At 49.7% G+C, this 24,431-nt stretch overlaps 1 protein-coding gene across 1 annotated transcript; it reads left to right on the top strand.

Annotated features, from left to right (window-relative positions):
- Positions 1-4,188: 4,188 nt before the first annotated feature.
- On the top strand, positions 4,189-23,064 carry cdca5 (cell division cycle associated 5). The gene is made up of 6 exons (XM_059954870.1): positions 4,189-4,271; positions 10,559-10,611; positions 12,707-12,760; positions 16,161-16,202; positions 18,906-19,325; positions 21,256-23,064. The coding sequence occupies exons 1-6, from the start codon at positions 4,199-4,201 to the stop codon at positions 21,334-21,336; spliced, it is 723 nt and encodes a 240-aa protein (XP_059810853.1). The 5' UTR covers positions 4,189-4,198; the 3' UTR covers positions 21,337-23,064.
- The last annotated feature ends 1,367 nt before the right edge of the window (positions 23,065-24,431 follow it).

The following is a 24,431-nucleotide window of genomic DNA, read 5'->3' as shown; positions in this document are numbered from 1 at the left end:
AGAGGATGTTTCCTATAGTGGGGGAGTCTAGGACCAGAGGACACAGATAGAGTGGATGTGGAGAGGATATTTCCTATAGTGGGGGAGTCTAGGTCCAGAGGACAGAGATAGAGTGGATGTGGAGAGGATGTTTCCTACAGTGGGGGAGTCTAGGACCAGAGGACACAGATAGGGTGGATGTGGAGAGGATGTTTCCTATAGTGGGGGAGTCTAGGACCAGAGGACACAGATAGAGTGGATGTGGAGAGGATGTTTCCTGTAGTGGGGGAGTCTAGGACCAGAGGACACAGATAGAATGGATGTGGAGAGGATGTTTCCTATAGTGGGAGAGTCTAGGACCAGAGGACACAGATAGAGTGGATGTGGAGAGGATGTTTCCTACAGTGGGGGAGTCTAGGACCAGAGGACACAGATAGAGAGGATGTTTCCTGTAGTGGGGGAGTCCGAGGCCTGAGGACACAGATAGAGTGGATGTGGAGAGGATGTTTCCTATAGTGGGGGAGTCTAGGACCAGAGGACACAGATAGAGTGGATGTGGAGAGGATATTTCCTATAGTGGGGGAGTCTAGGTCCAGAGGACACAGATAGAGTGGATGTGGAGAGGATGTTTCCTACAGTGGGGGAGTCTAGGACCAGAGGACACAGATAGAGTGGATGTGGAGAGGATGTTTCCTATAGTGGGGGAGTCTATGACCAGAGGACACAGATAGAGTGGATGTGGAGAGGATGTTTCCTATAGTGGTGGAGTCTAGGACCAGAGGAAACAGATAGAGTAGATGTGCAGAGGATGTTTCCTGTAGTGGAGGAGTCTAGGACCAGAGGACACAGATAGAGAGGATGTGGAGAGGATGTTTCCTGTAGTGGGGGAGTCTAGGACCAGAGGACACAGATAGAGAGGACGTGGAGAGGATGTTTCCTGTAGTGGGGGAGTCCGAGGCCAGAGGACACAGATAGAGTGGATGTGGAGAGGATGTTTCCTATAGTGGGGGAGTCTAGGACCAGAGGACACAGATAGAGTGGATGTGGAGAGGATATTTCCTATAGTGGGGGAGTCTAGGTCCAGAGGACACAGATAGAGTGGATGTGGAGAGGATGTTTCCTATAGTGGGGGAGTCTAGGACCAGAGGACACAGATAGAGTGGATGTGGAGAGGATATTTCCTATAGTGGGGGAGTCTAGGTCCAGAGGACAGAGATAGAGTGGATGTGGAGAGGATGTTTCCTACAGTGGGGGAGTCTAGGACCAGAGGACACAGATAGGGTGGATGTGGAGAGGATGTTTCCTATAGTGGGGGAGTCTAGGACCAGAGGACACAGATAGAGTGGATGTGGAGAGGATGTTTCCTGTAGTGGGGGAGTCTAGGACCAGAGGACACAGATAGAATGGATGTGGAGAGGATGTTTCCTATAGTGGGGGAGTCTAGGACCAGAGGACACAGATAGAGTGGATGTGGAGAGGATGTTTCCTACAGTGGGGGAGTCTAGGACCAGAGGACACAGATAGAGAGGATGTGGAGAGGATATTTCCTATAGTGGGGGAGTCTAGGACCAGAGGACACAGATAGGGTGGATGTGGAGAGGATGTTTCCTATAGTGGGGGAGTCTAGGACCAGAGGACACAGATAGAGTGGATGTGGAGAGGATGTTTCCTGTAGTGGGGGAGTCTAGGACCAGAGGACACAGATAGAATGGATGTGGAGAGGATGTTTCCTGTAGTGGGGGAGTCCGAGGCCTGAGGACACAGATAGAGTGGATGTGGAGAGGATGTTTCCTATAGTGGGGGAGTCTAGGACCAGAGGACACAGATAGAGTGGATGTGGAGAGGATATTTCCTATAGTGGGGGAGTCTAGGTCCAGAGGACACAGATAGAGTGGATGTGGAGAGGATGTTTCCTACAGTGGGGGAGTCTAGGACCAGAGGACACAGATAGAGTGGATGTGGAGAGGATGTTTCCTATAGTGGGGGAGTCTAGGACCAGAGGACACAGATAGAGTGGATGTGGAGAGGATGTTTCCTACAGTGGGGGAGTCTAGGACCAGAGGACACAGATAGGGTGGATGTGGAGAGAATGTTTCCTATAGTGGGGGAGTCTAGGACCAGAGGACACAGATAGAGTGGATGTGGAGAGGATGTTTCCTGTAGTGGGGGAGTCTAGGACCAGAGGACACAGCCTCGGAATAGAGGGGCATTCTTTTAGAATGGAGATGATGATGAATTTCTTTAGCCAGAGGGTGGTGAGTGTGTGGAATTCTTTGCCACAGGCAGCTGTGGAGGCCAGGTCTTTATGTATAATTAAGGCAGACGTTGATCGATTCTTGACTGGTCAGGGCATGAAGGGATACGGGGAGAAGGCAGGTGATTTGGGCTGAGAGGAAAATTGGATCAGCCGTGATGAATTGGCAGAGCAGATTCAATGGGCCAAATGGCCTAATTCTGCTCCTATACAGTGAAAAGCTTGTCTCCAATGAAGGACCCTCAGCATCCTGATCTCCTTCAGCGTTTTGTGTGTGTTGCATGCCTTGTCCTCATTGATACCATCAGGGAGGGGGTACAGGAGCCTGAAGACACACACTCAGCGATTCAGGAACAGCTTCTTCCCCTCTGCCATCAGGGAGGAGGTACAGGAGCCTGAAGACACACACTCAACGATTCAGGAACAGCTTCTTCCCCTCCGCCATCAGGGAGGGGGTACAGGAGCCTGAAGACACACACCCAGAGATTCAGGAACAGCTTCTTCCCCTCTGCCATCAGGGAGGAGGTACAGGAGTCTGAAGACACACACTCAGTGATTCAGGAACAGCTTCTTCCCCTCCGCCATCAGGGAGGCAGTACAGGAGCCTGAAGACACACACTCAGTGATTCAGGATCAGCTTCTTCCCCTCTGCCATCAGGGAGGTGGTACAGGAGCCTGAAGACACACACTTAGTGATTCAGGAACAGCTTCTTCCCCTCTGCCATCTGATTTCTGAATGGACATTGAACCCGTGAACTCTACCTCACTGTTTGTTTTTTAATTTCTTTTTCTTCACTACTTATTTGACTATATATATATTTGCTGCAGTTCACTTTTTTTCATTGTATTGCTGCCATAAAGACAACAAATTTCACAACATGTCCCGGTGATATTAAATCTGACTCTGATACTGTACCGTTCATACAGATCAAATCTTTGCACAGTGTGTTGATGGGGAACGGTAACAGAATGCAGAATAAAGTGGAACAGCCACAGAGGAAGTGCAGCGCTGGCAGGCGATAAAGTGGAAGATCATAAGAGGGAGATTGTTCAATTTCAAGTTTATCCGACTGTACAGGTATACAACCAAGCGAAACAACGTCCCTCCGGACCATGGTGCGCCCACAAGACAAATCACACACAGAATACAAAATAGATTAATGTTTTAATAAAAGATAATTCAAAATGCATGTAGTGCACAGCTCGCTGTCCTAATGACAGGACCTCGGTGGCAGGGTATTCATTAATCTCACTGCCTGCTCCCTCTTAATCATTTAGCAACACACTGGCCACACTGATAAGTTATTGATTAAGTAATTCACCTTTCACCCTTAACCCATGACTTCTGGTTGGAGTCCCACCCAACCTCGGTGGAAAAAGCCTGCCTGCATTTACCCTCTCTATACCCCTCATAATTTTGCATACCTCTGTCAAATCTCCCCTCAATCTCCCACACGCTGGGCAATGTCTTCACCTATTCAGCCTTTCCCTGTGATTTACTGAGAACGTTTTTGAGCAAAACAGACATATTTAGAACTTTTTTACGTTTTGTACTGTATCACTGCCTTAAAAGCAACAAAATTCATTACAATGATAATAAACCTTTTTAAAAAAAACAACTAATGTTATTTACAGTGAAGCTACGGCACTATTTTCATATCGGGATGGGGGACGGGCTCAGCTCTGCAAAACTATCCAATAGCGAGGCCGGTTTGCCTGTGACAGGGAAATTGACAGGCTATCAATCCAATAGACGCCAAGGTGATGGGATGGGTGGGACTATCCTCCATTCGGGAGTCGCCGTGGCTGAAGGGGTAACTGACGTGTACGTGGACCAATCGTAAATAGGAACGCTGACGGAAGAGGCCAATTACCGGAATATGTCTATTTGACAGAAGGATTGACCAATCGGAAGCGAAGGCGGGATGGCGAGCAGCCAGTCAGAAGCGGCGGCGGGCGATTTGAATGCCGTTTCCAGACACGAGCGCGGTATTCGGGCCTGAAATGGCGGCGCTGGGCAAGAAGGGTCATGCCGGAGGTGAGTGAGGCCGCTCCCCTGGGCCAGCAGCAGGGGATGGGCCGGGTGGCGGCGCAGAGCTGGTCGCTGGGGCCGGGGGAACTGGGCAGGCCAGGCCAGGCCAGGCGGTTCCATGGAGGGGATACAGAGTGGACGTTTCAGGCCCAGACCCTTCATCAGGACCGGGTTTCACTGGACCATCGGGCTCCTGAATGGCTTCAGGTTTAATAATCGCCAGGAATTAGTTAACTTCGCAGCAGCAGTGCAAGGCCACACGTAAACCATAGAAAAAACGTGATATAGAGAGATATATATATTAAATAGTTAAACTAAACAAGTAGTGCAAAATAGAAATAAAAAAGTAGCGAGGTAGTGTTCACGGGTTCAATGTCCATTCAGAAATCTGACAGCAGAGGGGAAGAAGCTGTTCCTGAATCGCTGAGTGTGTCTCTTCAGGCTCCTGTACCCACTCCTTGATGGCAGAGGGGAAGAAGCTGTTCCTGAATCTCTGGGTGTGTGTCTTCAGGCTCCTGTACCTCCTCCCTGATGGCAGAGGGGAAGAAGCTGTTCCTGAATCGCTGAGTGTGTGTCTTCAGGCTCCTATACCTCCTCCCTGATGGCAGAGGGGAAGAAGCTGTTCCTGAATCACTGAGTGTGTGTCTTCAGGCTCCTGTACCTCCTCCCTGATGGCAGAGGGGAAGAAGCTGTTCCTGAATCGCTGAGTGTGTGTCTTCAGGCTCCTGTACCTCCTCCCTGATGGCAGAGGGGAAGAAGCTGTTCCTGAATCACTGAGTGTGTCTCTTCAGGCTCCTGTACCCACTCCCTGATGGCAGAGGGGAAGAAGCTGTTCCTGAATCACTGAGTGTGTGTCTTCAGGCTCCTGTACCTCCTCCCTGATGGCAGAGGGGAAGAAGCTGTTCCTGAATCGCTGAGTGTGTGTCTTCAGGCTCCTGTACCCACTCCTTGATGGCAGAGGGGAAGAAGCTGTTCCTGAATCTCTGGGTGTGTGTCTTCAGGCTCCTGTACCTCCTCCCTGATGGCAGAGGGGAAGAAGCTGTTCCTGAATCGTTGAGTGTGTGTCTTCAGGCTCCTGTACCCACTCCCTGATGGCAGAGGGGAAGAAGCTGTTCCTGAATCGCTGAGTGTGTGTCTTCAGGCTCCTGTACCTCCTCCCTGATGGCAGAGGGGAAGAAGCTGTTCCTGAATCACTGAGTGTGTGTCTTCAGGCTCCTGTACCTCCTCCCTGATGGCAGAAGCTGTTCCTGAATCGTTGAGTGTGTGTCTTCAGGCTCCTGTACCTCCTCCCTGATGGCAGAGGGGAAGAAGCTATTCCTGAATCGCTGAGTGTGTGTCTTCAGGCTCCTGTATCCCCTCCCTGATGGCGGAGGGGAAGAAGCTGTTCCTGAATCGCTGAGTGTGTGTCTTCAGGCTCCTGTACCTCCTCCCTAATGGCAGAGGGGAAGAAGCTGTTCCTGAATCGTTGAGTCTGTGTCTTCAGGCTCCTGTACCTCCTCCCTGATGGCAGAGGGGAAGAAGCTGTTCCTGAATCGCTGAGTGTGTGTCTTCAGGCTCCTGTACCTCCTCCCTGATGGCAGAGGGGAAGAAGCTGTTCCTGAATCGCTGACACTGTGTCTTCAGGCTCCTGTATCCCCTCCCTGATGGCAGAGGGGAAGAAGCTGTTGCTGAATCGTTGAGTGTGTGCCTTCAGGCTCCTGTACCTCCTCCCTGATGGTAGAGGGGAAGAAGCTGTTCCTGAATCACTGAGTGTGTGTCTTCAGGCACCTCCTTCCTGACGGTAGCAATGAGAAGAGGGCATGTCCTGGGTGATGGGGGTCCTTAATGATGGAGTCTGCCTTTCTGAGGCATCGCTCCTTGAAGATGTCCTGGACACTACGAGGCTGGTGCCCGTGATGGAGCTGACTGAGTTTACAACTCTCTGCATTTTATTTCAACCCTGTACAGTAGCCACCCCCCCCCCCCCCCCAGCCTCCTCAGGCCAGCCAGTGATGTAGTCAATGAAAATTTGCAAGTGTCTTTGGTGACATGCATATCCTCGATCTCCTAATGAAATATAGCTTCTGTCTTTGTAGCTGCTTTAAAATGTTGGGGCCAGGTTAGTTCCTCAGAGATGTTGACACCCAGGAACTTGAAATTGCTCTCTCTCTCCACTTCTGAACCCTCTATGTGGATTAGTATGTGTTCCTTAGTCTTATCCTTGTTGAGTGCCAGGTTGTTGCCGCGGCACCATTCCACCAGTTGGCATATCTCACTCCTGTACGCCCTCTCGTCACCACCTGAGATTCTACCAACAATGGTTGTATCGTCAGCAAATTTATAGATGGTATCTGAGCTATGCCTAACCCCACAGTCATGTGTATACAGAGAGTAGAACAGTGGACTAAGCACACAGCCCTGAGGTGCACCGGTGTTGATCGTCAGCGAAGAGGATATGTTATCACCAATCCACACAGACTGTGGACTTCCAGATAGGAACTCAAGGATCCAATTGCAGAGGGAGGTGCAGAGGCCCAGGTTCTGCAATTTCTCAGTCAGGATTGTGGGAATGATGGTATTAAATGCTGAGCTATAGTCGATGAACAGCATCCTGATGTAGGTGTTTGTCCAGGTGGTCTAAAGCCATGTGGGGAGCCATTGAGATTGTGTCTGCCATTGACCTATTGTGGTGATAGGCAAATTGCAGTGGGTCCAGGTCCTTGCTGAAGCAGGAGTTCAGGCATGATTGACTTTATTTAATTATTTATGGGTTTACATTGCTATATTTCTACACTATTCTTGGCTGGCGCGGCTGTAACGAAACCCAATTTCCCTTGGGATCAATAAAGTCTGTTTGTCTGTCTAGTCAAGACCAACCTCTCAAAGCACTTCATCACTGTCGATGTGAGTGCTACCGGGCGATAGCCTCGGAGAGAGAAGCCATAATTAGAAAATTGGTGGTGGGGTGATGTTAAGGAGGAGGATCAGTCATTATGAGGATGTGTGTATCCTCTGCTGCTATGGAAACATTTGGCCATGACAGAGCTCTGAGTAAGGTGTCTTTTCATGACTTTGGCATTGTACCACTAAACTATGTGGCCTGCCCTCTGGAGCAGGGGTCCCCAACCTTTTTGTTTCCTCCCATGGACTCCCTACCAGTAACTGAGGGACCCCAGGTCTGATGAAATGTGCGCGAGAGTCTAGTCATAACTGGGCATCCGTGGAACATTGAAAGATAATTTAAAAGCTGCGCAGGGGAGTTTGCATAAAGTCAGATTCTCATGAGCGAGGCCCCCAGCTTGGCCAGCTCCGCCATGGGCACCAGCCTTCCCAACATCTTCAAAAGCTGGCATCCCTCACTAAGGACCCGCACCACCCGGGTCATGCCCTCTTCCCTTTGCCACCATCGGGGAGGAGGTACAGGAGCCTGAAGACACACACTCGACGTTTTCCCTTCCGCAATCGGATTTCCGAAGGGTCCGTGAACAAACGCTACCTCCCTCTCCTTTGCATTGTTTTTATGTTTCTTGTTATCACTTATAGTAAATTGTTTTTGAGTGTTGCACTGTGAAGCAATGAGCTTCCCAATTTGCATCAGTGATGATAAACGTTCTGATTCAGAGTCGGGTTTACTACCACCAACGTATGTCATGAAATCTTGGTCCTGAAGAAGGGTCTCGGCACAAAATGTCAGCTCCGTAGACGCTGCCTGCCTTGTTGGGAAAGCTGTTTACTCTGTGCCAGCAGTGTGTAATAGAAGGGAAAAACATGAATTATAGTCAGCATATTGTAATTCTTTGGGACAGGCCTCTACTCCGAGTATAGGCAGAGACTGAAGACTGCAGCACCAGCAATGAGGACCAAGAAGGTCTGGACAAGGGAAGCACAGGACTGGTTTGAATCGGTGGACTGGACTGTATTCAGGGATTCATCTTCGAACCTGGATGGGTATACTGCAGTTGTTACCGACTTCATTAAAACCTGGGTGGATGAGTGTGTGCCTACAAAAACTTGCTGTACATTCCCAAGCCAAAAGTCGTGGATGAACCAGGAGGTCTGTCATCTGCCGAGGGCAGGATCTGTGGCATTTTCAGTCTGGCGACCCAGTTCTGTGTCAGGTATGACTGGCAGGGGCCATTTCAAGAGAGAGGCGACATTGGATGCATGACAATCCAGGCCTGTACCAGAAAACCAGTTATGATTTGCGCAGGTCTGTTTCAAGAGTGAAGAGACCATTTCAAACGAGGTTGGAGGCGACATCAGATGTATGACAACTCTGGCAGGGTTTGCAAGACAATACTTTCTACAAAGCGAAACCCAATAGTACGAATGGCAGCGATGCTTCACTACCAGATGAACCCAAGGCCTTCTATGCACGCTCTGAAAGGGAGAATACAACTACAGCTGTGAGGATCTCTGCTGCACCTGCTGACCCGGTGATCTCCGTCTCAGAGGCCGATGTTAGACCGTCTTTCTGGAGGGTGAACACTTACAAGGTGAAGGTCCCGATGGAGTACCTGGTAAGGCTCTGAAAACCTGTGCCAACCAACTAGCGGGAGTATTCAAGGACATTTTCAACCTCTCACTGCTACGGGCGGAAGTTCCCACTTGCTTCAGAAAGGCATCAATTATACCAGTGCCTAAGACGAATAGTGTGGGCTGCCTTAATGACCATCACCTGGTAGCACTCACATCAACAGTGACGTGAGTGATGACAGTGATGCTTTGAGAGGTTGGTCATGACTAGACTGAACTCCTGCATCAGCAAGGACCTGGACTCATTGCAATTTGCCTATCGCCACAATAGGTTAATGGCAGACACAATCTCAATGCTTCTCCACATAGTCTTGGATCACCTGGGCAACACAAACACCTACATCAGGATCTGTGGCATTTTGCAGAGTTCATTGACCATGGCTCAGCATTTAACACCATCATTCCCACAATCCTGATTGAGAAGTTGCAGAACCTGGGCCTCTATTTCCCTCTGAAATTGGATCCTCGCTGACCATCAACACTGGCGCACCTCAGGGATGTGTGCTTAGCCCACTGCTCTGCTCTACTCTCTATACACATGACTGTGTGGCTAGGCTTAGCTCAAATACCATCTATAAATTTGCTGATGACACAACTGTTGTTGGTAGAATCTCAGGTGGTGACAGAGGGCATACAGGAGCGAGATATACTAGCTGGTTGAGTGATGTTACAGCATCAACCTTGCACTCAACGTCAATAAGACCAAAGAGCTGATTGTGGACTTCAGGAAGGGCAAGACAAGGAAACATTGACCAGTCCTCATAGAGGGATCAGAAGTGGAGAGAATGAGCAGTTTCAAGTTCCTGGGTGTCAAGATCTCTGAGGATCTAACCTGGACCCAAGGTATCGATGTAATTATAAAGAAGGCAAGACGGCGGCTATATTTCGTTAGGAGTTTGAGGTGATTTGGTTTGTCGACTAGAACACTGGGAAATTTTTACAGATATAGCGCAGCCTGAAGATTGGCATGTTGACATGAAGTGTGAGATGTGTGTTTATTTAGCGAGACAGTGTGGCCCAATGAGCCGCAACGCCCACAACTCCCGATTTAACCCTGGCCTAATCACGGGACCGATTAACCTGCTAACCGGTACGTCTTTGGACTGTGGGAGGAGACACGCAGGGTCACACAGTACATGCTTCTGCATCGGATTTGATCTCCAAACTCCGATGCCCCGGGCTGTAATAGTGCCACTTTAACCTGCTACACTACCGAGGAGCCTCTGTAAAATAAGACCGTATAAGGTTACTGGCAAGGTTATCATAAAATAAAATAATTCGTGAGGCAGGGCGGAGATGCGTCTCTACCTGAGGAGGTGTGAGGTGCTCCTTCCCTCCGCTAGCCTGCAGGTCACCCTTGGGCAAGGGGTAGCACCTGCTTAGCCCCCGATCAGGGTCATGTGAAGCCCTGGGATCAGGTGGTGGGTGGTCATATGAAGCAGCCGGTGCAGGTCACAAGCTGACCGCTGACGCCAGGCAGACAGTCTCCAACGTGTTGAAGATGGCTGGGGGCATCCACCTCATAAAGGCACTGCCCCGAAGAAGGCAATGACAGTGCATTTCTGTAGAAACATTTGCCCAGGATCATGGAAAGGCCACGATTGCCCACATCGTGCGACAGGACACAGAAAAGTGGCCGGGGCAGGATGAGAGAGTGGGGAGTGGTGGGGTGGGGTGACGGGATCGCATTTGCCCATGGGGATAAATTGTGATTGTTCTATGCGACGGCAGTGGCTGCACAAGCCCACGGTGATGATTTAACCCTGCCCGTTTTTCAGGTGTGTCCTCAGCAGCAAGGAGAAGATCAGCAACAGGGAGTGAAGAAGTATCGGTGAGTGTAACGCTTGGTATGTTGAGTGATCTCAAACGTAATCGTATAGCCTGATCCTCGTGTTCTCTTCTGCAGCCCATCCACTTCAAGGGTCGACGTGTTGTGTGTTCAGAGATGCTCTTTTGCACACCTCTGTTGTAACGGTCAGTTGGTTGTTTGCGTTACTGTCACCTTCCTGTCAGCTTGAACCAGTCTGGCCACTCTCCTCCGACCTCTCTCGTTAATGAGGCGTTTTTGCTCACAGATCTGCCCCTCACTGGATGTTTTTTTTGTTTTTTACACCATTCTCTGTAATCTCGAGAGACGGTTGTGCGTGAAAATCCCAGGGGATCAACGGTTTCTGAGATACTCAAACCACCCCATCTGGCACCAACAATCATTCCGCAGTCAAAGTCACTAAGATCACATTTCTTCCCCCATTCTAATTGATCTGAACAACAACTGAACCTCTTGACCATGTTGGCATGCTTTTATGCAGGGAGTTGCTGCCACGTGATTGGCTGATTAGGTATTTGCAGTAAAAAGCGGGTGTACCTAATAAAGTGGCCACTGAGCGTATGCTGGTGCCTGAATGTGTGACGGACCTTGTGGGCTGCCCCCAGTACATCCCGAGGTTGTGTTGGCTGTTAATGCAAACGACACATTTCACTGTACGTTCCAATATATGTATGAAAAATAAATGAATCACTGTAAGTGATTCTATTTTTTGAGGTATTTAAATTGGTATCTGTCATTAGGGTAATTAAGAACATTGGGGTGGCCTGGTGGAGCGGTGGTCAGTGTAATGTTTTACAGCACTGTGTCCTGGGTTTGATTCCGTCGCCTGTCTGAAAGGAGTTTGTACATTCACCCGGTGACCATGTGCGTTTCCTTCCACACGCCAAAGATGTATGGGTTAGTAGGTTAAATGGACACGTATGTAATTGTACAACTGGGCCGGGAGAACCTGTTAGTATTGCATCTCTAAATACGCAGCTAAATAAATTAAAATTCATGCAGTCCTTTGCAAAAACTTCCCACCCTTCCACATGACACAAAGTGGCCATTCATCCTTTCGGTTCTATGCTAGTTTTTGTAATAATCCCACTGTTTTATTTTGAAAATGATAGTTCAATTTAATCATTGCTTGTACTTTTCTCTTGCTCTGAAGAACTGGGGGAACTAAAAGGCGATAACAGTTCTTGCCAGGAGGTGTGTGGTGTATAGTGGAGGGGGGAAGCAGCCTGACCTGTGCTTGTGATTAACACGACTTGCTGACCGTTACGTGGGCTCCCAGAGGAGGCTCTCGGCCGCACCCCCAGTTCAGCGCACAGCGGAGTAAACTTTGATAAGTTAATTGTCAGAATACATGTGTGCCAATCCAATAACAATAATTAAATGATAAACATTCTCGTGCCCCACAAACGACCAGGAGACACAGAAGATTCTTCGAGAAGTGTTAAACTTTAATTTGCAAATCAAAGCTGAGACAGTCAGTGAGCTAGTCGCTGATTGCCCGCCATTCCTTGTACATAGCATTTTTTTATAGCAATCTCCTGGTTTAGTTGCATTAGCATATCCAATCGGTCTACAGTTGCATATCACCAGTACATCAGCTCCCGACTTCCCAATATTGTTTCTACCCATTAACTTAATCATGTTCTAATCTACTTTTTGGGCCATGTGTTACCTCATCCCTGGCCACAGTCATCTCTTAGCTAACCTCTCATTAACACACCATTATCTTCTTATTTGGCTACATTCTTAAGTCACTGATGTGTTCAATAGTACAGAGACAATACAGAGATTTCATTCTCCTACTAAATTGGATACATACATAGCAAATACAAAGCTGACTACATAGTTTTGGTTACACAGCAAACAATGCAACTTTATACTCCAATAACATCAAGAACATAAGTGTGCAAGAGTGTTCACTTTGGGGAAAACCACTTCCCTTTTAATCTCGAGCTTGTGCGTTTTGTGTTGTCTTGAACTGGGGGAGATAGAATTTGTTGCAGGAAGGTGTGCGTTAGCCTGTGTTCAGCGGAGGGGGAGCTGGGAGGCAGCCTGACCTGTGCTGAAGCTTCTTGTGACTGAGCTGATTTTTATGCAGGTTCCAGCTGTCAAACGCTCCATCGTTTTGAAGAAGATCAAGCCTCAGAAAAATGTAAGTGGAGAATGCTTATGTGCGTCTTTTTTGGGGTGGGTGGGGGGAAACGAGCCAGCAGCTGTGCCTGGGGTAATTTTATTTTAAGTATGTCATAGACTGAATTATCATTTTGCTTCAGTGATGTCAGACTGACGTTTTGGTCTGATGTTGCTCTGGACTGGCTGCCCGACGTCGAGGTGAAGGAGGGGGTTGACGGTCGCTGCAGCTGAGGAGACGTGCGCAGAGTTAGTCACACCAGACAGAAACAGGCCTTTGGTCTGTGCCGACCATAGTCTGACCTAGACCCCGTAGCCATGTTTGGATCCACATCTCTACTGTCTACTAAATGTTATCCTACCCGCCCTCTTCCACTTACCCTGCCAGTTTGCCCCACGTGCCAACGTGGGGAGGAATGTGTTGCCCAATTTCAACCTTTCTGCCCTCACCTTTAACCCACGTGCTCTAGCTTTCGGCTGAGTGTGGTAGCAGCAATTGGAGACCATTTGGCCCCCACCCCGGCTCGCCCATCGGACAAGACCGGTGGCTGTCTCCTCAGGCAGGGAGATCCGTCTCCTCAGTCCCGTTCATCTCCTCTGCAGATGCTTTTCAACCTGTAGAGTTCCTCCAGCAGATCTTCTCCTTTCTTATTCGCTCACAGTCCAGTAGCTGGTGTTTCTGAATTAAACTACTTGATCTAGACAACCGTTCAATTTGCCAGACAGCAGAGGTACAGGCCCTTTGGTCCATCTAAGCTAGCCCCATTTGCCCTCAATTGTCCCATGTCTCTGGAAACCTTTCCTATCCATGTCCGGGATAGAGCGGACATTCCAGACTTTTTCATGCTACGGGCCAACACCATTAAGCAGGGCGGCATGGACCCCAGGTTGGAACCCCTGGCTTGGAGGGACGTGAGCTGGCCGCCGGCTATAGGGAATAGTTCAGATAGGTGTGGATCAATACTTGCTGGTGTTCAGGGCAGCAGTGAAGGCCCTCCATCTTTCCCTGCCCATACCTTCGCACTGGGGTATAGGTTCTTCTTTGCCGTTTCTGTAACAGTCTTGTTTGACCGGTCAGGGTTGTTAGCCCTGAACATGGAGGACCACTCTTAGTCCGATCTCTACTCTTTGACCTGTCTGACATGGGTGACCCGACCCAGAGCCAAAGCGTAGTGCCCTGACTCCAGCCAACACAGCTCTCCGGGTCGTTGAGGCACGCGAGCTCTCAATGTGGTTGTGGTCCTCTCGGATGGTCTAATAACCCCTCAAATCGGAGGACGTGCCTCTGTCCGATATGGCTCTGTAACCCCGGGCTGTCTCCTCAGCTGCCTTCGACCTGTGCCCTCTGGTTATAGACTCCCCTACACTGACGATGAAGATTGTGATCATTCACCTGACGAGCGCACTTTGTGATCTTTCATACATCTCTGCAAAGTTACCCCTCAGGCTCCGTCGCTCTTGGGGGAAGCTGTCCCAGTCCAGATTGTTTAATGTACACAGGTTTAAAGGTGAACAAAATAATTGTTACTCTGGATCTGATGCAGCACAAAGAAACACCATAAGAGATGGGAGCAGAAGTAGGCCATTCGGCCCATTGAATCTGCTCCACTATTTAATCATGGGCTGATCCAATTCTTCCAATCATCCCCACTCCCCTGCTTTCTGTCCATTCTCTTTCATACCCTGGGCTAATCATGAACCTATCGATCTCTGCCTTAAATACACCCAATGACTTGGCCTCCACAGCCGCTCGTGGCAACAAATTCCACAGATTTACCACCCTCTGACTAAAGTTCTTGTAAATTTGTAAATTTCTCAGCATCTCAGTTCTAAATGGACGTCCTTTAATCCTGAAGTTGTGCCCTCTTGTCCTAGAATACCCTGCCATGGGAAATAATTTTGCCATATCTAATCTGTTCAGACCTCTTAACATTCAGAGTGTTTCAATGAGATCCCCCCTCATTCTCCTGAACTCCAGGGAATACAGCCCAAGGGCTGCTGGACTTTCCCCATACAGTAACCCTTTCATACCTGGAAGCATTCTTGTGAACCTTCTCTGAACCCTCTCCAATGGTGCAAATAAGATAAAGAACACAATACTAACGAAAAAGCGTAGTACATAAGGTAGCTTGTATACACAAATTGATTGTATGTTCATAAAGCGACACTAGGCTCAGGAGTGTCTCTACATAGGGTGACTGACAGAAAATGATAAAGTAGTGGTGGTTGGGGGTGCGGAGGGGTGGGTTAGTGGGTGGAGGTGTTTATTAGCCCTTCTGCTTGTGGGGAAAGTAATTATTTGAGTCTGGTGGTCCTGACGCGGATGTTACGTAGCCTCCTCCCTGATGGAGCCCTCCAGTCCCAGTAAAATCCTTGTGAATTTTTCCATGACAAACTTTGTCATTATATTTCTGTGACAGTATTTTAAAAAAGCCATAAATTGCAATTTTTTATATATATATATATATATATATATATATAGAGAGAGAGAGCAAAAGACGAGCAGAACAGCCAGGTGGTGTTCAGGGGTTCATTGTCTGTTTCAAAATCTGATGGTGGAGGAGAAGGGGCTGTTCCTGAAACATTGTGTGTCTTCAGGAGTCGTTGGGGTCCATAATGAAGGGTGCTGCCTTTCGAAGGTGTCCCTGACGCTGGGGAGACGTACCCACGACGGTGCTGGCCGAGGTCACGACCCTCTGCAGCTTGTCCTGATCCGGCAGAGGGTGGTGCAAACAGTCAGGATGCTCTCCACGGTTTCCATCTGCATCCTGCTGAGCTGTAGACTGGAACGGGGATTCTGCATTGTGCTCTCTCACCGTACCTCCTTACCTGCACTCCCTGCTCCTCCTCCTCCTGTCCTCTCCTACCAGATTCCCCCTTCCCCGGCTCTTTACCTCTTCCACCAATCAACTGCCAGCTTTTCACTTCACCCGTCCGTCCCCCTCTCCCACCACTTCCTTCCCTCACTGCTGAAGGGTCTCAGGCTGAAATGTCTGCTGTTCACCCTTCTCCAGAGATGCTGCTTGACCTGCTCAGTTCCTCCAGCATCTGCAGATTTTCTCGAATTTGCTTTTAGAAAAACCTGCAGCACAGCTCAGGCCCTTCGGCCCGCAAAGTATTTTCTTAGTAGGAGTGGTGGTCAGGGGCTGGGTCACTTTGAGCTGAGCGATCTCTCCACAAACCACAGAGCCTGGAGATGTTTAAAACAAATTTCCACTTCTGCTGTGGCATGGCCAGTTAAGGTTCCTCACCGTCTTAGGAAGTATCCAGTGGCAAAATTCGCTGAGTTTGAGGAGATGTGGCGTGTCACCAAAATCACTAGTGAATTCCCACAGGAGCAGCTGCAGGACTATTGCCCTGCCGTTTTACTCGTGAACTGGTTATATAATGGATGAAACTAACCAAACTCTTGTCTTGTCCAGCTCCCTCCAGGCACATCCACAGTCCCAAGGCGCAGCCCTCCGGTGAGTATACACCCCTCCCCTCCCTGACCCGGTCCACGGTTGGTCCCAGTGGCTGCAAAACAGATCTGGGAATACATAAACCCTTGAAAGTGGAGTCGGGCTGATCTGCTGAAGTAATGTAAGGCGTCGGTGAGGCTCAATTTGGAGCATTGTGCCAGCAGGTTTTTTCCTCTGAGGCTGGGTGGGGCGGCAACTAGAGGTCATAGGTTAGGGTGAAAGGTGAAATGTTTAAGGGGAACACGATGGGACTTCACTCAGAGTGGTGGGAGAGTGGAATGAGCTTCCGGTGGACGTGCTGGATGCAGGTTTGAATACAACACAAGAGAATTTTGAATGGGAGGGGTCCGGAGGGCTGTGATCCTGGTGTGGGTCAATGGCACGAGGCAGAACAATCGTTTTACATGGACTAGATGGGCTGAACGGCTTGTTTCTGTACTTATCTACGTTGAAGTGCAATATTTCCTCGGATCCAGTTTGATGAGACAGAAAGACACAAGCTCCAATCATCTGCTTTGCACAACAAAGCTGTGTTTATCAGGACAAGGGGCAAGCGTTAAAATGCTCACCTGGGTTTGCACGTGGCCCTCTTACTGCAGCACACCTCCCGTCCTGCCGATCCACGGCGCTGTTCCCGACAGCAAGACCCTGGAAAGCTGCCCAAAGCTCTCCTTTGCTGCAGCACACCTCCCGTCCTGCCGATCCACGGCGCTGTTCCCGACAGCAAGACCCTGGAAAGCTGCCCAAAGCTCTCCTTTGCTGCAGCACACCTCCCGTCCTGCCGATCCACGGCGCTGTTCCTGACAGCAAGACCCTGGAAAACTGCCCAAAGCTCTCCTTTGATGCAGCACACCTCCACTCAATCTGACCAGTCCGTTAGTGAGACCTCGCAAAATTACCCATAGCGGATAAACTCCATACACCGCATGACGACAAGCCCCCCGGTCAGAACCCATCGTCACTTGTCAGCATTGTCCCACCATTCTCACAGTTGCAATCAATGTTCTGTTGTGTCCAAAGCGAGCGTGAAGATTAACCCTTTGACTCGCAGGCAGGACACGTTGCCAGCTCTGGTTCCAGTCCACAACGGTCATTATGCTTGGTGGGGTGGGGAGAGAAGTCTGAAAGGAAGTCGGGTATCAAATGGTCCTGTTTAATGTCGGAGAATGTATATGGTATACAACCTGAGATTCTTACTCATCACAGACATCCTCGAAACAAGAAACCCCAAAGAATGAATGATGGTCATAGCAGAACCCCAAAGCCCCCACTTCCTCCCCACGCATCAGCAGCAGAATCATCGACCCTCCCCCCCCACTTGTGCCACCCCACCCCTCCTTGCCATGCAATCATGTGTAAACACTTCCCAACAGACCTCGACCTAGAATCGATCAAGATCCACAGTCACACTGCCCCAATGTTTCACGACGCTTCATTCAGCGAGGAATCGGGTCGTCCCCGAAGGCGCCCGTCTTCCAGGCTGCTCCTGGCAGCTATTGAAGCGCCCGGCTGTAGTTTGAGCTGGAACTGTAGATCAGAAAGAAGCCAGCCGCATGGAAAAGGTTACACTGGGACCAGGGCATTTCATCCCAGTTAGCTGAAGTTTCATAGAAATAATTAAAATGGTGTTTTTTTAAATATGCAAACTACTGTTTAACTGAGTAACAAATAGTGTATTTAAAGGAAATACAGAACAAATTCGAACACTACCAGAAGTCTACAGTACTATCAGACTGTGTAAGTTCCTGATATTGATTGATTGGAAGAATCCAGTGTCTGCTGCTGTGTTCTTTCCGACACCTAATGCAGACACCTAGTGCAGATAATGAGCTGTCTTTGTACAATGCTTTCCAAGTCTCCATTTTCATTGTAACATTTAGAGTGAGTGTTGATACCTTCAAGTTCTTCTGAGTATTTAACTTGTTGAGGAAGCAAAATCATTCCCAGCTGTTTCTGGCACCTCCAAGCCTGAATACTGGTCACCGCAGCGAGCAAAAAGAGCTCTGAGTTATCTTGCTGCTTACTTCTTGCCAACCATCAGTGCCAAAAATCACTACTTTTTGGGCACACGTACATGTAACTGAGGCTATTTAAAAGCCATTTGCTCTAAGCACGGCGTAGTGCCCAAGTGCACCTCCAGTGTGTGTTTCTGATGCTAGTTATAAACTCTTCGACAACAGTCTCCTGCCCCAATTAATCGGCACAGTGCCCCTGCTAAATGAAGTGAATCCCGCTGTTTTCCTGATTAACTGGAATTCTCTGGAGTTGTATAGCAACATGTTTCTGCGGCTTTGCGAGGGCATTTTGTGCCTCACGAGCCTGATAGAATTCTCTGAGGTGGGGAGAGGTAGATGAAGTTAGAGGGGTGGGTGTGGTGCATACAGATTTTAGAAAGTCGTACCACAAGGTTCTCCACGATAAGTTCATTCAGAAAGGTGGGAGGTGTGGGATCCAGGGAAGCTTAGCCGTGGTGTGCGGATTCAGAATTGGCTTTGCCGAAAGAAGGCAGAGGCTGGTGGCATATTGAACGTGTTCTGCCTGGATGTTGGTGGCAACTAACGTTCCGCGGCCTTAAACCTCGCCTGGTGGTGACTTCCGCGTGTCTCTGGATGAGGAGGTGGTCAGCGGCCTCGAATGTCGTGAGCGCCCCCTCCCACCCTAACGCACTGTTCCGCAGCAGGGGTGACAGTTTGCTCCCTCCCGCAGGTCCATGCCGAGGCTGTGAAGGAGAACGTGTGCCAGGTCTCCCCCGGGTCGGGGGTGGAGGCTGAGCCCGCTCCCTCGCTGCCTGTCGCCGAGGACCCTGAAATGCTGCTGTGCGGCAGGGACCCGGTGATGTCCCAGAAGGTGCGGCGTTCCTACAGCCGGCTCAGCCCGTTCGGCACGCAGGCCGAAAACGCGAGTGACGGCTCCGACACCTCCACCCCCAACCAGTGGCACCCGGCGCGCCGCTCCTTCTTCGGCTTCGAGAGGCTCTTGGCCGTCGAGGCCATGCCGGACTTCTCGCCGGTGAAGCCCGCCAACCTGAGGGAGAATCCGCCGGCCCCGCCCGTGTCGCCAGGCGCCATTCCTGGTGTTGCCGCCGCCAAGAAGAAGAAGCAGAAACGGAAGGTGGTTGAGATTGAGGTGAGTCCGCCGCACGCTCCGTCGTCCAGCCTGTGACGGCAGGACTGCCTCGATTCATCAGTGGTCCCTCCCCCTCCCTCTGATTCAAATTCTGCTCCCATCTGCCATATAAAAACTCGCAAAACCATCTCCCCCTCGGATAACTCCGGCAAAATGCTCTGTATCCGCCCTCAGGCAACACCGGTTGGCCCAGTGCCCAACCCAGCCGCTGTCGTCCCTGCGGTGTCCGTAAGGGTGACGTCCGCTTTGGTTTGATGCGAACAGCTCGCTTCACTGTACAAGACAAGTGGAGCTGTCCTTTCTCTCGCCAGCCTCCCGAACTGGCTGGGACTTTACCCGTCCTGAGTTCTCGCCCAGTGTCGGGAATTTTTCATTCGGGCTCAATACCAGACGTCAAGTGGTGAATCTTTTATTGTCACGTGATAGCACAGAGCATCCGCATACGTTGGACTCTTGAGTAGCAGATAAGTGAGCAGAACCTGCACCCCACCCCCCAAGATGTCGAGAGCTGACAATCCAGAGACTCTCCTCGTGGTTTGGGGGCACCTTTGTCTGCACCTAACCTTGTTTATGCAGCTATGTTTTCGCCTCAAGTAGGGGTATTGATGCCTCAGTTATGTAGATTCACAACAGGATGCCCACAAGGTCGCAAAGCTTCAGCAGCACGCAGATCTTCTAACCCCAGACCACACCCCAGACTTGTAAAGTATTTTGGGAATGCTCGCAGAGGTTGGAAGAGTCTCAGTAGTTCTGAACCCTGTCCCCTGCCCCCCCCCCCCCACCCGAGGTGATGTTTGGGGGGTGGGGGGGTGACCAGACCATTGGAAGTGGAGATAGATACCTTAAAAGATTAGCTTGATTTGTCACCCGTACAGCCCTGTGCAAAAGTCTTGGGCACTCGTGTATAGTTCGGGAGCCTAACAGTTTGCACAGCACTGCACTTCGCAACATGCAATGATATTTGTCATTTGCGTCGGTAACCAGCGCAGCCCAAAGATGTGAAGAGTGTTGCACTATCCACTACGCTCCCGTGCTGTCTCACCCTCTCCACCCCTCAATTCAGTGGGTTCCGAATTCACCATTCGGCAAATCCACCCTCGTTCTTTTAAACTCCAGTGAGTACAGGCCCACGGACTTCAAACGCTCCCCTTTCAATCCCAGAATCATTTGTGTGAATTCCCTCCAGGCCCCCTCAATCGCCAGCACACCCCTTCTCGGACAAGGGACCTCAAAACTGATCTCAATACTCCCGACGGCAGTCTGACTGATGCCCTGGGTCTGGTGAAACGTTGTGTGTGCTTCCATTCCTGGTTTGTCCATTGGCCTCTCAGACAGCCTGTTAAACACATCTATTGTGCCATATCCGCCACCATCCCAGCCCTACCGCCTGACCTGGCTCCTACCTCTCTCTCCTTACATAAACAGAAACTTTCCTGGCACATTTTCTTAAACTTTCACCATCTTACCTTTAATGTACGCTCTCTTGTGTTGGGGAGAAAGACTATCTACCCCTCTCATATTCAATATCTGTGGCATTAAATATTTTACCCTGGAGGGAAAAGACACTACCTGTCTACTCTGTCTATGCCTCTCATAATCTTAAATCTCATCAGGTTTCCCCTCGGCTTCAGTTACTCCAGAAAAACAACTCAAGTTTGTCCAAGCTCTTGGTATAGCACGTGCTCTCTAAACCAGGCAGCATCTTGGTGAACCTCCAGCATTCAACATTTGGGGAAAGGACCCTGAACTTTCTGCTCTATCTATGCCCCCCCCCCCCCATAATCTCATAAACCCCTATCCGAAATCCCCTCATCCTCGGGTGAACCCTGTCTGGCCTCTTGAAAGCCCCTCGCACCCTTCCTGTGTTAATGGCGTGTGCCCTGCTGTGCCACCGTTTGTCGCTAATACGATTCCTTGCCCTGCCTTACAGAAGTCGGTGCTGGATGAGTGGGCCGCGCAGATGAATGCCACCTTCGAGGAGGCCGAACGCTTTGACCTAGTGGTGGAGTGAAGTGGATTCCAATGTCCTTTCCCAAACTGCGCACGGCTGGCTATGAGCCGAGCAGACACCTGGGGTTTTGTAGTGAATCGCTCGTGAACTTGGCTCCAAGCTGCACAGAACCCTTTGCCCTATAGAGTAGTAGTGTAGAGGACTGGGGAGATTCTTGTGGGGGCTTCTGCCAGGGATTTCTGTTCTGTGGGCCAACTGGCCATGTGATTGCAGCCAGTGTGACTGATTAAACACCCCTCTGTCCTCCGGGCTCCCAGTTCAGTTGTCCATGTGCTCTCCAATTCTGTTAGGGCCTTTCACCTCCTGAAACCCATCCTACTAGGCAGGCTGGTCAGGATCTGCAGCCAGACCTCTCCCCCTCTCTCCAGTTCCCTATCAGCTACTGCTTTGGCTGGCTTCCCACACTCCCTGAGTGATCACTGGCAGCGTTCCCCCCACTGATGATTTAATCACAGATGATCTTCCCTTCCTTGCTTCCTCCTTGCCTCTTTCTGATGCATATTCTCAGAAGTTTTTTTATTCCTTTTGCTCAATCATGGGGGCAAGCGAATTGATTGTAATTGTGACCACAGTACGTTAGAAAACATCAGTGTGCAGCACCACATTTTTTTTAAAGAAATGGAAGTGAGAGAAGTCTGTGGTGAGATGAGTGGGTAATTGCTAAAGTAGGTCATTATTTTGCCGGTGTTATCCCAGACGGTGTTGCTCCCACCCTAGTTGTTAAGCTTGCCGAGGCTGTAGTTGTGTTTTACAGTTGATCCAGAGCAGGTTTACTCAGTCTGACTCTTACTCGCTGTCGAATGCAGTCAGCTCTGCTCGCTCTCCCCCTGCCTGTCGACGGCAGCCCCCTACAGTCTGGCCAGTTGGTGATGTTAACGCTCAGTTCAAGGTGGCTTTCCACTGCGGGACATAATATCAGTGTCACAAAACTCGCCTTGGGTGTCTGTCAGAATCAGTGTGTGTGTGTATGTATGTATCTGCAAGTGTGTCAGTGTAAGTCGGGTCTGTGTGTCCTGCCTGGTGTGTACGTCAGTGTCAGCTGTGTGTTTGTGTGAATTTGCATTTTACGAGAGTTTGCTGGCAAGTGAACAGTGGAAAAACGCCTCTGGCGGTACCAATGGTCTTTTAGGGAAACAGCCGGGTTGTTGGCAGCTGTGTGTGTGTGTGTGTGTGTGTATTCAATTCCTGGGTACTCTGGATGAGATGTGGGCTCTTTGTTCTCGTCACTGTCCATAGCAGGGGCCACCGTGGCTGAGCGTTAAAAGTTCCTCACTTCCCGTTCAACAGTGTGAGGGTTCCTCCAGTTATCAAGATCTCCTAGAAAACAAATCCCTCTATTGCCTGCTTTAATTGAACTGAAATCTCCCAGATGATTACTAACCTCGATTATTCAAAGACAGAGCGACAGGTTTAATTTGGAACAGACCAAGTGAACATTTTACACCCACCTGCCTGGTACTGAAGGGGTGGTGTGGAGTTATAAGTAGATGCCACATTTTCTGAGACAACCCTACTGGTTTGGGAAAGTCCTCTGCACTCAGTACGAATAGAAGTAGCTTGTTGTCTGTCTGGCTCTCTGGTCTCGCGGGCACAGTACCATCTCCGAGCAATGCCACGCAAGGCCCGTTTTTATGTTTGATAATGACTGTATTTGTATTTCTGGTTTGTTTATTAAGTAACCAATAAATGGTTAAAAATAACCTTGCAGACAGTGCTTTGCAAACCTGGGCCCAATAAATACTGTACCTCGACGTTCGCCCACTGTTTATTCCCCTCCATTGATGCTGTCTGACCTGCATCAGATGCCATTGATGCTGTCTGACCTCCTGCATTTCGTGTGTGTGTGTGTGACACTTCAACTTGTGTTGGGGTTACATAGAAAGCACAAACCAATACAGGCCCCCTGTTGTGCCAACCTTTTTAACTTATCCGATAAATAATCTAACCCCTCCTACACAGCTCACAGCCGTTCATTTTTCTTTCATCCATTTGCCTACAAGTCTCCTATTCATTTATTTAGAGATGCAGTGCAGTCCCCTAATTTCACCCTAGCCTAATCTTGGGGCAACTGACCTGACTGGTGTGGCCTGGCCTGGGAGGAAACCCACATGGTCACGGGGAGAACATACAAACTCCTCACAGAATGTGGCAGGAATTGAACCTGGGTTGTTGGCACTGTAAAGTATTGTGCTTACTGCTATGCTATGGAGCTGCCCCATTAAATGTCCCTAATGTATCTGCCTCCACGGGCACTCCAGACGCATAACGTGTGTATACATAAAATCCTCTTTCTCCAAAGAGAAAAACCCCAGCTCACTCAACCTACCCTCAACCTCATAAGACATGCTGTCTAACCCAGGCAGCATCCTGGTAAATTAGGCACAGACTCTAAAGCTTCCACACTAGACGTGACCAGAACTGAACACAATGCTCTCGTGTGGTCTGACCTGGTTTTTATATGGCTGTAACATTACCTCATGCCTCTTGAACTCAATCCCCTGACTGCTGAAGACCCACACACCAAACACCACCTAACCACCCAATCAACTTTGAGGGCTCTATGGTCTTGGATGCTGAGGTATCGCTGTCCCTCCACACTGCTGAGAATCCTGTCATTAAGCCTGTACTCTGCCCTCTAGTTTGACCTTCCAAAGTCAATTACTTCTCACTTTTCCAGATTAAGCTGCATCTGTCCCCTCAGCCCAGCTCTACATCCTGTGAATGTCCCGTTGTAACCCACGATAACCTTCTGCCCCGTCCACAACTCCACCAACCTTTGTGTCATCTGCAAACTTACTAAGCCACCCCCCCACCCACCCACACCGCCTTCCTCATCCAAATCACCTGGTGAAATGGATGTTGGGGACTTTCCAGGTGGAATATGAGTTGTAGCTCCTGCATCCTGAAAGTGGCCTCCTGGTGGCAGTAGAGGAGGAGGCTGTTGACCAACATGTCAGAATGGGAAATCAAACTGCAATGGGCAGTCACCACAAAATAGTGAGAGGATCAAAGAAGCTTGACGAAGCAGTCCCCCCAGTCTGCGCTGGCACTCACTGATACCCCTTGATCTGTGCCAAGCAGTAGCCTATCTGCCA

This window comes from Hypanus sabinus, chromosome 31 (assembly GCF_030144855.1).
Source record: "Hypanus sabinus isolate sHypSab1 chromosome 31, sHypSab1.hap1, whole genome shotgun sequence".
In the NCBI taxonomy this organism is placed as follows: domain Eukaryota; kingdom Metazoa; phylum Chordata; class Chondrichthyes; order Myliobatiformes; family Dasyatidae; genus Hypanus; species Hypanus sabinus.
The sequence above is the reverse complement of the archived record's forward strand: the minus strand, read 5'-3'. Positions and strand labels throughout refer to the sequence as shown.

Excerpts from the sequence above, each read along its gene's own strand:
- cdca5 (XM_059954870.1), top strand. The coding sequence starts at position 4,199 with ATGCCGTTTCCAGACACGAGCGCGGTATTCGGGCCTGAAATGGCGGCG. Across the intron at positions 4,272-10,558 it reads CAAGAAGGGTCATGCCGGAG|GTGTGTCCTCAGCAGCAAGG; the intron begins GTGAGTGAGGCC and ends CCCGTTTTTCAG. Across the intron at positions 19,326-21,255 it reads GGAAGGTGGTTGAGATTGAG|AAGTCGGTGCTGGATGAGTG; the intron begins GTGAGTCCGCCG and ends CCTGCCTTACAG.